The 12,909-nt window shown below is 38.9% G+C and overlaps 1 protein-coding gene across 1 annotated transcript in view; it reads right to left on the reverse strand.

Annotated features, from left to right (window-relative positions):
* The window catches only part of RELN (reelin), a gene marked incomplete at its 5' end in the record, with an annotated part of 251,119 nt that overhangs the window by 106,935 nt on the left and 131,275 nt on the right, over window positions 1-12,909 (reverse strand). Inside the window, 2 exons of the mRNA XM_066184512.1 lie at window positions 947-1,098; window positions 5,053-5,198. Of these exons, the coding sequence (XP_066040609.1) occupies window positions 947-1,098; window positions 5,053-5,198 (298 nt within the window). The remainder of the gene's footprint in view (window positions 1-946; window positions 1,099-5,052; window positions 5,199-12,909) is intronic.

Raw genomic sequence — 12,909 nt, forward strand, 5'->3', positions numbered from 1 at the left:
CTCTTTTTCCTGTGCTTTATTCATAATTCATGTAACACAGAGGAGAATTGCAACAATTTAGGACAACAACATGAGGTCTTCCCCTCATTAAATAAAGTGTGTTTTTTCTTGTTGATACAGAAGGTTGCTTGTGGAGGTCACAGGTTTACTCTCTGCTTCCTCCTTTATTATTCTATTATTCTCTTTTAAGCAAAAATCCTCACTTTCTCTAAACATGGTGTTGAGAGAATAACCTCAGGGAACTTCCTTTACGTGCAAAATAAAAGTTCTGGAAAAACACCGTGAGCGTTACCTACCACGTTCACGGGGATTTTGGCCTGTTGCAACATCAAACTAGTGCAGTTGCACTGACAACAAGAGCGGGGAGGGGAAGTGAAAGGACAGATTGTTTCTTGGCAGCTTTCTTAGCCCTGGTGAATGACTGGTGTTTACTTTGTACCAGTAAGGAAGGTCCACAGACAATGCTAACACCACACCAGTGCTTTTCATGAGGGATGCCACATGTAGAACAAACCTCCTCCAGGACCATAGCACACCCTATGTGAATCTCACCCTGGGCCAACATGTTAGCATAAGATGGATTATGTGAATGGAGTAAGAGCTTTGAGGTGAAACTATTCCATGGGCTCACCAGGGAAGGCTGCCCTGCCTCTATGCTGCTCCCATCTCATCCTTGTGTGCAGCTCTCTGATGGATTAGCACCGGGGTCTACATGGATAAGGCTACAAGAGGATATGAGAGGTACCTGTAAAACCTCTAAAGGTGAAAAAGGTATGACTGTCTCTTCTAAGAATGGATTAAGGGGCACTGAGTGAAATTTATGTATACAAGACAAGAAGATGTTTCTCCACATGAGATTTGTTATGTTGTTTGTTACTGTGGAGCACTGCAGAATACAAATCTCATGTGCTCCACCTCTTGTATTACATTAGTAATTTATACTCACCCATACTGAAATAAAATCTCAAGTTCCCGTAACCTGTGGTGTCCATGTATGGAGTACATATTTTTCTTTCTCCATCTCTGAGAAATACCACAGCTGAGCCTGATTCCAGGGTTCCACATTCAGTACCAATGACGGCTCCAAAGATGTCCCACCTGCAGAGGCCAGCAATAGGTGGAGAAGGTGCAGCAGCACACAACTGATAAACTCATACAAAACATGCCATAGGGGTTCATTTGCACTTAAAAAAGTGCTGTTTCTACTCTTACAGAGGACAGAAAACTGCAGCGTTTCAAATGTGATCTCTATGCCATTACTTACATATTAGCTTTTAAACTCAGTTGACTCAACAAAGGCAAAGTTAATATAAATACTTAAAAGAATTTGGCAGAAATGCATTAATTAATAAAAAAATTAGGCTTGCAATGAATGCGCTTACCAAATATGTAGTGTTGTATTGTTCTACCATCTTCATTATTTTTTCTGGTGTTAAAATGTTTAAAATATAAATGCATTCTGATTCATTTTGCATAATAAAACATTTATAGATCAATGAAACTTGAAAAGGCACATGTCCACCATATCTGCGATACAAATATTAAATATGTAGGTAATAGCTGAAAATGCTCTCTTTTCATCTTTTTGAGCATTTAGGGTAACAGTTTTTAACTAACACATGAGCAGAGTACAAAAAAAGACTGCTGTGTTTCTAATATGTGATGATACAATCTTTCTCAGTTTTTCTGTACATTTTATCTTATTTTTATTCAGTGATAATTAAAAGGGCTGTAGCAGAATTTTCCAATTAAATATTTTACATCAAAAATACATTTTTATAATGAAAGTGATGGTTACTTCAAAACTCGACCAAAATGTTTTGAAATATTAGAAAGTGTTGAAAACCTGTGCATTATTTTGGTCTGATACATTATTATTGTTCATGTCAAAGTCTTAATTCATTATTAAGTATTTAAGATTTATAAGGCTGATATAACAATGAAATTATTTAGAATCACTAAATCCTGATAATCCAAACATTTAATTATCCAGCATGATTCAGGAGGAATGAGAAAACATGGAAGTTCAGAAACCTTTGTGGGAGGCAAAGTCTTTTCCTGTCTCCTTCCACAAGAGACAATCTCTAGCAGGTATGTGCTATATCATAATTTCAAAAACTGTCATTTCAAGAACTAAACAATCTATTTATTAGTTTAATCATTACAATGACTTCAAAATGCATTTCTAGGACCTTCTTAAAAGCTGCCAGTTTCCCCGTGGGCCTACGCTGTGACAGACTGGTGACATGCCTGTTTGGAAATCCTGCTTTAAACCTGTCAGTCATTTACACAGGAATTAGCGAGCTTAATATCACTGAAAAGCTTTATGACATAAATATAAATATTTTAATGGAAGCACAGTTTATACTAACCCTAATTCTATTGTGCAGATTTTTTAAAGCTAATGTGCTATATAATCACAACAGAACTTTGAAAATGGGTCTCCCAGGCTGAAGGCAAGTACAGAATTAAACAGTTGTGCCTACTTTAACTTACACCAAAAAAATCTCACAATGCTCCATTGATCTTTTGTATGCTCTATTTAGCTCAATTAAAACACTCTCTGCAGTGACCCACAAAACAGCTCGGGGTCATGAATGATGCCGATCATGGATGTTTCCAGGGATCCTCTCCTTTTAGGAAGCATCAGAAATGAAAACCAGAGAATTCTACATCTCTTTTTTTAAAAAGGCACTTTAATAGAAGTACATCAACACACTGCCAGTAAAGAAAATGGAGAAGGATCCTGGGTCATGGCATGATTTAACATTTACTTTTGAATTAATTTATCCTTCACATGACTCTTGGAATCCTTTTTTATAAAACAGGTGATTTATGGACCTAAACTAGACCACCAGAACATGGAGGTCAAAAGCAACAGTGTGCCTGCTATGCAGCCTGATGTGGGATCTGTTCACTTTTAGGATCAGGCTCTAATTCACCCAAGTAAAGAGAAGCAAAACGACAGTGGAAGTATGTGTGGTACTTACAACAGCAAGCCCTGTCTACATAGCTTCCCACTTTAGGTAGCACATGCAAAAAATACCAACCAACTGCTTATTAAAAACAGTGATGATTTACTCTGCCCTCACCTCCAAGAGCATTTGGTGCAGAGGAAAGTGGTGGTGACCCCTATACCTGAGCTTCCTTTTGCTCCCCTTTATGAGGGATGATTTTTCCTTCCCCTTGAGAGCTGGTAAACTCCAGCTGATATGACAAAGTGGTGTCTGAGAACATCCTGCAAGCTGTCTCTCAGGTATACAGTGTTCTGTGACTGTTTGATTGCAGTAAAACTGTATTTCAAATACAGTTTACATAGGATTCAAAAAAATTTCTCTAAGAAGTGATTAAGGAAACTCATATGTATGTGCATTTATATACAGCTCCCAACACAAATTCCAGAGAAATGGTGAAAAGAGGAACAGTAGTGGTGGCAATTTTATATGGTTAGGATGTAGTCCATACCATCACCTAAGTTCAGTGTTTATTTATGGCAGCATGCAATTTAAATCTCCATTCTTATAGAACAATAGAAAGAAGGAAGTGTCTAATATAGAGTAAAATTTCCAAAGGAAAAAAATAGGAAAAGGTTGTGAGGCTTTGGGCTGGCAGAGTGGGGGCAGATCAGGACCTGGTTGCTGGGACACAGAATAACAGAACTGGAGGAGGGCTGCACCCTCCCTTGCCACCTGCAGTGGGACCTAGGCACGTGATGGGGAAAGTGTCATTTTCCTAATTCAGAAGAAACTGTACATTTGTTTACCTGGGTTGCAAGTTGCCCAACTTATCTCAACTAAACACCCAATTGTGTAGAGACAAGATTTACAGACAGGGCAGATGTCCACAGCTAGCACTCCCATCCTGGTTTTTTCAGGATGGAAAAGAGAAGGAGAGCATATTTCAAGGGTGTCCCACATGGTCACACAGAACACAACACACATGAGCTCATTTTCTTCCCTTTGTCTGAAGCAGCACCTGCTGCCATTGGCTGATTATTTGAACTGGGACAGAGTTCACAGTGAGTATTTTTTCTGTAAACTCCAAATATACCACGTGTCCACAGGACATATTAGCATGTATTTCTTAAAAGGTGCTCTTTACTTTCAGCACAGCATAGGCAGCATTTGAATCAGTTGCTAATGATGTGAAGCACTTTGTAGGCTAAAATCAACAGTCAGGGGAGACTCATAAATTAGAAATGCACGTTTCTCATTGCCCTGGGGTTACAGTGACTAATGATTTTTTATTTTTTTTTTTTAAATAGAAAAGAATCAAGATCCTATTGAGGTTATTTTCTTTTTGTCAGAATTTATACAATGAGGTATATAAAATGAAGCTTCTTTATCAGGACACATTTTTTAAAGCTTACCCATACTTTGATAAGAGTAATAATATTGTTGTCCGAGACAGTTTTATTTTCTGTGTCCTTGCAGCAGTCCCTGCTGGATATGGCTTTACAGGGACTCTTTGAATCACAAAGTATATATTCAAAATAGAAATAGTAAATTATCAGCCACACCCTGAGCTCTTGCCCAGCAGATATGGCTGTGCTCTTGGTGCTGCCAGATAAGAACGGACTGTTGCTTCAATTTTCCTGCCCCCACGTTCTCCTCCTCTTCCTCCTCCAGCACCTACAGACACCCGCAGAAGCAGGAGCTCTCCCTCAGTGATGTGAGGATTGCAGCAGTGATCCAGAGGGGATGAATTTCCCAAGGAATTCGATTTCATATGGATATGAGCTTGTTAACAATACTCTGGTGTGAATTAAAAAAAGAGATCACCATCATACGTTTCTTTAGAATGGCTACATAAGTCAGAAACACAACATTTTTTCATGGTCCAGACAAACTGCTCCTCCTGGACTTCCTGGACTTGTTCCTTCCTAAAATCTGCAATCGTGTGCTATTTACAGTAGTGCTATTTATCCCTAGTCACAATCTTCCCTGAATATACAGCAAAGATAAAATGCAATTCTCTGTTGATCCTGTTTCCTCATCCCTGGAGTGATGCTGCTCGCCTGTGCAGGGCCCTGCTGGGGTTGGGAACACTCACCCTTTGGGCTGGTTCTCAAAGTCTTCTGCCCACTGCTCCTGGGCATCCTCCATGGAGAGGTCCACGTCCCGGGTGGTGGCAAAATTGAACTCGCTGCCCTCTGTCCCATGGAAGTAGATGGAGTTCCCATCGGACTGGCAGCTGTGCTGTGGGCAGAAGGAGCGCATGGAAGCTGAGGTTATGTTTGGTTTGTACAGTGTTCACACATTGTCAGCTCTCAGTGTGAGCTGCACTTTATCTAAGGACTCACTGACGCCTGAAACTAAATAAAAACCAGATGGTCATCTTGTATCTTTCTTGTCCCGCCTCAACAATTACTGTCTCCTAATCTTGAAGCTGCTTCCTTACAAACCCACTACAGACCATGGTTAAAGTGCATTTGCATTGAAAAGTCATGGTATTTATTTCTGTTTTAAAGTATCGCCCTTATGTCTGGCCCACACACAACTGTGTCTGCAAATAACTTCAGTAGTATATCAAATATTGCTATGGGGATTTTGTAGGCGTAAGAGTTTTGTGCTGTGAAACATGTCAGATCTCTGTGTTTGAATTTTTGCCAGAAGAGGTATTTGTGTGTGAAATTGCTATGCATTGCCATACAGTAAAGTTTGGGCCTCAAGTGTATGAGTGAAAAGGCTGTGTTTGCCATATTTAGTCCAAATTACATAAAAAATAGCTCTAGAGGCAATGAGCTCTTGTGATAGAGCAATCCCAGGGGTCCTGAGGCTGCTCCCAAACCCAGTGTGTCTGCTTTTCCTACTGCATTTCTGCACATACTACCTCAGCAACATCAAACGATGCCATGTGTCTCCCCCAACATGGCATGACCACCACAACTCTCCAGGAATATTGGAAGAAGCTGCCTGTGAGGTGCACAAGGGGGTTACAGTATAGATTTTCTTCTTTCTCCCATCCTACTTTTTTCCTTCTTGTCTGTCACATAAAATGACAGTCTGCCAAATCTGTGAGGCAGAAATAGGTACTAGAAGCTTCTGAAGAAGATCTACCTTTATGCAAACTGAGCATTTCACAGTTTTTGAATTGTTCATATTACAAAAAATTACTGATAAAATTAATAATTCTCTCAAACACTTCTTTTACTCATGCATGTGTGTGTGTGTGGGTGATCTTGCTCTTCCTAAAATTGGAAGCTGAATTAAGTAATTATTAATTAGGATAATTCTGCATTCTTACAACATTTCAGTATTTTAAAAAGAGATACAATAAAGCCAAATTGCATTGACCTTTTCAGTATCATCTATGCAGTGCCCTCTTGTCTCTGAACCCCTTCATAACGCACCAAGGGAAAATATGACAATCACATCTTTGGCACTTTAAAAGGTCATGGTAGTGTCACATAAGGGAATAATTAGATTTTTAACAAAGAGAAAGGTGGGGCAAGAAATGAAAACTGCTCAGTACATCTTTGTCTATGGGTTTTCACAAGCAAAGTACAAAATAACACATTTTGTCATATTCTATAACACTTTATTTATCAATGCAATAAAGTGACATATTTGAAATACTTTTGCTGATGATTTTCAAGCATGGTTGTCAATACCTCAGCAATTAACTTATATAGGGGAAAGTAATTTTTATATTTCTAGAGGTGCCCACACATTGTTAGAAAAAAACTATGAATACTTGAAGTCTGATTTTTGTACAGAGACTTCCTGGTCTATACTTGGATGACAACAGCTCTATGTTTATTAACACGGACTAAATATCACATAAAAATATAACACATTGTAAAAATGTAAAGACTGTTTCAACTGCTAAAATAAACAAATTGCTGTTAAAGTGATTTTTTTTTTTTCCAAAGAAAGGTCAAAGCAATAGAAAGATCCTGAAGAGTTGATAATTTATCGCAGAAATTAAATAGATTTTGTGACAAGTCTCCTTTCTCCTTGGTGTGTTAATGCAGCATACACGAAGTACACCATACATGCCACTGAAAAGGCAGAATAATTTACACATCAAATATATTATAACTCGCAGAAATTAATGAGAGAGTTTTAAATCTTCTCTTTGAAAAACAGCAGTTGTGCTATGCAGTTATTTATAATGGACTGAGAAATTGCTTTTGTTTACTGATTTTAACCGTCACATTCATTGGTATTACTAACATCAGAATTTTAAGAATTATTTGTTTGTTGTGCTTCTTGATTTTCAGAATTTTCTTCATTTGCCTAACACAAATAATGTATCCTTTATCTGTCAATCAATCTGCCACAAAACTCTTATTATCTGCAGGCAGTCAAATACACTAAAAATAAATATTCAGGCTAAAACTTTATTCAAATTTATATGTAATCTTTCATTCTAGGAAACAAATAGATAAATAGATCCTGCTGAGGGAGACATTAGAATTGCATACATGCATCGGAAAATCCTCTGTAAGTCCAACTTATATCTCAGGTCCTAAGTTCTATGTAAGTATGCATTTGATAGTGGGTATGTAATTAGTAATCTCTTGCCTGATGAAAACCATCTATTAAAATAAACACAAACCAGATACAACCCCATTATCTTTTAATATTTGTACATCCTTCTGCTTTCTAGCAGAATATTTATTGAATGGAGTTTTCATTTAGGTTGTCAAGATAAATAAATGGGCAATTTGGCAAGGGGGTATAAATAATTATTTATACAGTGGTGTATGATCAACCCTTTATGAAAGCTCAAAATCATAATTTATTTAATTAGTTCTATAAAGCTATATTTATGCATTTATACACAGCTCCATAGTATCTATGAATATGTATTTTGTGCATATTTTATGTGTTAATGAACCACACAACGTATGGTTCAAATCACAGTCTGCTCCTGTCAGCTTTGGCTCATGTGAGACAGCCACACAGAAGAGAAGTTCAGACTGAGGTTTAACTCCCCCGTTATTCTAAGTACCTATGAAATGTGTAACAGAAGCTCATGACCTTGAAGGCCTTTAAAAAGAGTGAGAAAGAGAAATATGCTCAAAACACAGGTATGGATTTTAAAGAAGTTCTGAGGGAGTGCCACCATTTTCTTGTATGCTTTTGCCCCGGTGCCACCATCGGGGACCTGGTACACCTGCCCATGGGAGAAGTAGATGTGGATGAGCTCCATGAGTTGAGCTGCCCAAGCAAGGGCCAGGGCTCCTCTGCTCATAATCTTATTCTCTCCCACCTGCCACATTTACCTTGCCTGTATAGCCAATATCCTCAGGTTTTTTCTTTTAACTTTCCAGTCAGTCACTATCTGTCACTGCTTTTACTGCTCTTTTTTTTTTTTTTTTCAATTGGCTGTTGAGGGAAGAAAAACCTCAAAGAGCACTCAGCCAAATTTTCCAGGAGCAGAAGAAGCTCTGCAGGAGATGGTCCCTCACCAGCATTGCCCCCAGCTAGCTTGCTACCTTGTCAGTCTTGTTCAGCATCCAGGAAGCTGCTGAATGTGTTGGATTATTCTGTGGGTTTGTAGTAGGGCTTGAAGTGATTAAAGACAGAATTGAAACCATCAGACTCATTTTCTCTTGAGTTCAACCCAAGATTTGAATTCAAGTTTTTGGAAAAAAACCCCTAAAGTACAATTTACATATTGTGTTATCTCTTTCCCAAATTAAAGGCTTTACGCTTGTGGTGGAAGTCTACATAGTTCCAGTATTAAGGACTGAATTTCACAAGTGTTTATTTTGTTAATCTCAAGAGGTAAAAATTGTGGAATGGACATATAATGAGTTCTAAAACTAACTGGATTAAGTTCTCCCTAAACTGGAGATCCTGTGGATTACTTAGTTGAAGGGTCCTCTTTTATGAATTCCAGATTAAATTTGTTCTCTGTTTAATTTTAATTTATATTTAAATAATTGATAAAATAAGAGGAAATTAACTTGCTATGCAAAATTCGTTTCTAAAAGGGCCAAGTGAAAGCAACTCCTATGATATTTGTCCTTGTTACCATGGAATCATCATCTGTAGGTCCAGAACTAAAACACTGTTCAATTTTGTTTAAATGGGATTAAATGCATGTGGAAGATTTAGTGTGTTCTTGTGCAAATGACAACACTGAAATGTGACTAATTTGTAAGGAAAAGTTAATTTAGAGAATATAATCTTCGACAAATCTGGTAAACATCATTTAACAAAGTTTACTCCCAGATCACATACATAATAGAACAGAAGACACAGGCACTTGAATGAAGCCATTTCACAACAGTAGCTGTTTCCCATTGTTTGCAACTGGAATGGGACGATCAGCCTGCCATAAGTAAACCATTGTATTCCTAAATAAACAACCCCTGCCTGTTGCCAAATGGAAAGAAGCCAGGGTCTGTTCAGGGACTGTGGTGATCCCAAGAGAAAAAACCCCAAAAACCCAACAAATAGTTTAATTTAATCTGGCACTACCTTATTCACTAGCTGTAATTGTTAAGCTATTGCTCTGCAAGAATAGGGCAAAATTAAAATTGGCTGGATGTATTCCTGAATCTCAACATTCTTGGATTTATTTTCAATCTAATCTTCACTCTGAATTTGTCATGTTTCTGAAGTTTGTCTACTGGATAGTTATGGCATCACTGCTTTTCCCCATTTTCAAGGCCCTGTGTGGCTCATCCTCACCTGGCTCCACCATTTCCCATTTGCCCCATCTTGTGGGCCACTTTTCCTTGACCGTCAATGCTTGTCACCACGTGTGCTGGTGAGGCAACCAAACTTGCGTGCCCTTGCCCATTCTGTCCACTGCTCTTGTCAAATTCCCAGACGATTTCCTTCAGACACTTCCTTAGTGCTCTCTTCAGCAAGCCTTATCAATGATTACACTGTAGAGTGCACTGATGACCAGGATGAGCATTCTCCCCTCCTGCAGTGTTTCTTTTTACTCCCACATGTCCCCATTCCCAGCTGATTCCCTGTTTTATAACTGCATGGCAGTGTCCTGGGACACAGGCTATCTTTTTGGTTTGTGTCTGGAGAGGCAGCAATGGTGCATTCCTTGATCAGGACTCTTTGATGCTACATTGGTACCACAACTACAGAAAATACATTTTCACTCTAAAATTGCTGTTGCCTATGAATATTTCCAGTTTATCAGTACAGTTCTTAGCCAAGTTGTCTGTAAGACCCAGCAAGACTTACTAATTCATATGAGATTCCTACAACACATTATGAAGACATTTGTTAATGGGAGAGAGACAAATCCATGGTTGTAATGTCAAACTTCTGTCAAGAGCCTGTCACACTCTTTATCCTCCACTACACTTCTTAGATTTTAGGTTCTTTAAGGAAAGCCTCTTGATCATATGAGATGCAGAATTGTTTAAATTATGGCTGGTGAAAACCATTGGTCAACAAAAGCAGAAATCAGATTTGGTGAAGCAGGCACTTTACAACTGGACCTCTTTAAGGTTTCATAACTAAATAATGACCAACTTTCTTTAGCATCCATATGGCTTAAGGACCCCAGGTGAGATCTGGGCTCCTACGTCATGTAATATGTCTGAACAATCTCCATATTTTTAAAGACTTGCATGCAAGCACCATGCAAGGAGACATCAGCTACCCTCAGCATGACCTCTTGGCTAGGAGGATCTGGAGATCTCCAGCTCACCCTGCAAGGGGAAGCAGCACAAGCCTCAACCAGATCAGCCTCTGTCACAGTTGCAGCTAAGGACACAGATCTGAAGATTTTTAGAAACTCAAAAGACAAATATTAGGAATGTAAACAGAAGCACTGAAGTTCATCCAAGCCAGCTTCTGTCCTGGTTGTTCAAGTCAAACTTGTGAATCAATAAATACCTCTTGGCTTTACAGTATGGGATTTCTTTACTTGGAGAGTGGAACAGAGGGCAACTAAATGATACAACTGTGCCATTCGGCAAAGCATCAACAGGAAACACTAGTGTGAAATTCCTCAGTGTAACAGATTTTTGGCTGAGGTCTTGCATATCATCTTCCTGAGGTTCATTCCTGCACTCCCAAGAAAATGTTGTTCACCTCTATGCCTTTAAAGCATTCACAGTCATCTCTACCATCATTTAATTAGCTTTTTATCAGTGACAAACACTGATGCTCCTCTTCATATTATCTCCCCTGGGCCTAATGGCCCTGATGATTCTTTCAGACAGCTGTAGCCTCACAATTTATTTTTTGGCGACATTTCTTGCATTGGAATGAATGTGTTGGGCATTTGGGCAGTGCCAGCTTGCAAAGGGCTGATGGCAGATGGAAAGAAATCTGCCCAGTATGCCTTCACCTCTACACAAGCAGAGGGCCATCAATTTCCCCCATTAAGGAGTTGTCACGCAGCCCACCCAGCTGGAGGAGCATCTCTGATAGCCAGGCTGGCTGGCGTATGCTATTCAAATACAAAATGCACTTTAAAAAGAAACGAAAATATCGTTTGTCGGCAAATTGAAAATGCGTGGCTTTGACCGCAGCCAATTTTTTAATGACTGTAATATTTTAAGTGATTATTTTTGCCACTTCAGATTGCTCCTTAGAGAGGAGAGGTTTTTTAATTAAAATCTAGGCAGTGCAAACAGATGAGATATGAGAAGCAGAGGAACAAGAAGAAAGACGAAGAAAATTAATTGAAGCTGCATTGTCAATGGAGCTATAAATTAGTTATTGTGTCTTTCTGGAAACGAGTCATGCAGGTTTTAAAAATTTTAAAATTTTGACATGATAGCAGGTACAAGGATAAGGTTAAGTCTTGATAAAATCATACTTTGTATGCAATGTTTCAGACAGCAAAGGTGTGGTGACAGAATTTAGGGACAACTTCAAATTCTAAATTCTGTGGATTTGGCTGTTAATGCTCTTAGCCTGAAATCCCTTTCTTAACCAAAGGAACCATTCTATTCAATGGGAATAGAATACCTTCCCATGAGAAAAACAGAGCTTTACTCCTTCCCATGTGCTACAATTTTACATCATTCAGTGTAGGCTACAGAACAAAACCCTTGGCTGCACAAGCAGGCCAGGAGCACAGAGGGTTATAGTGCACTTTCCCTTTCCAAAACAATGGGATGAAACTTGTCCTGTGATGTAGCAAGAAACATTTTATAAAGTGTGTTTTCACTCATCATTTCCAATTATAGACTGTTATTCAAAGGGTAATACTCAAAACACTGTGCTTGTTTATGAGTGATTCATATGACTCGTATGGTTCTTAGTTTTCTAGGACATTTCATGATGTTTGTACTGATCACTCCAGTTTCCTTAATGAGTCACTGAACTGGCACGATCTGAACTATTCCTCCATGCTACCAGGAACTACTGATGTTTGGAGCACTCTGCCCTGAGCATCATCTGCTCTTCTGAAAGCAACGGTGTGTGCATATACAGCACTGTAAAATCAGAGTGAGAAAGAATCAAGCAAAGTTGTTTCTACTCTTTGGCATCTAATGGGTGAATTCATGTTGTTTTTATTGATGTACATCTCACAGTGACCTGTGAAGATCAAATTCTTTCCTTCTAGGAGGCAGGAAAGACCCCCTGTGCTTTGACACCAGCTCAGAGCTAATGCTGGCTCCCTGCTGTCCCTCCCCACACTTCCAAGCCACAGTGAACTGGCATGGACGAAGGTGTAGGTTCAGCATTGCTGCCCAACATCAATTCTCAGCTGCCCAAATGACTCACAGCACTGCAGCCAACCACCTGTCAGTTCTAATGAACTCCTAGGCATTGTATCTAAGTATCATTATTTTAATGACAAGTGTGATTATTAGCAAAAAAAAAAAAAAAAAAAAAAAAAAAAAAGCAAGAGCAATTCCACTATTCCATCCATGGGCTAGATCCAGCCCTCTCAAATGCCTCCTCATGGGCACAGCTCAGAATGGCCACAATCTAAAGGGAGCCGGTTGACAGGTTTTGTACA

The sequence above is a fragment of the Chamaea fasciata genome, unplaced genomic scaffold (assembly GCF_029207755.1).
Source record: "Chamaea fasciata isolate MVZ Bird 193981 ecotype frontalis unplaced genomic scaffold, bChaFas1.0.hap1 SCAF_5, whole genome shotgun sequence".
Taxonomy (NCBI): Eukaryota; Metazoa; Chordata; class Aves; order Passeriformes; family Sylviidae; genus Chamaea; species Chamaea fasciata.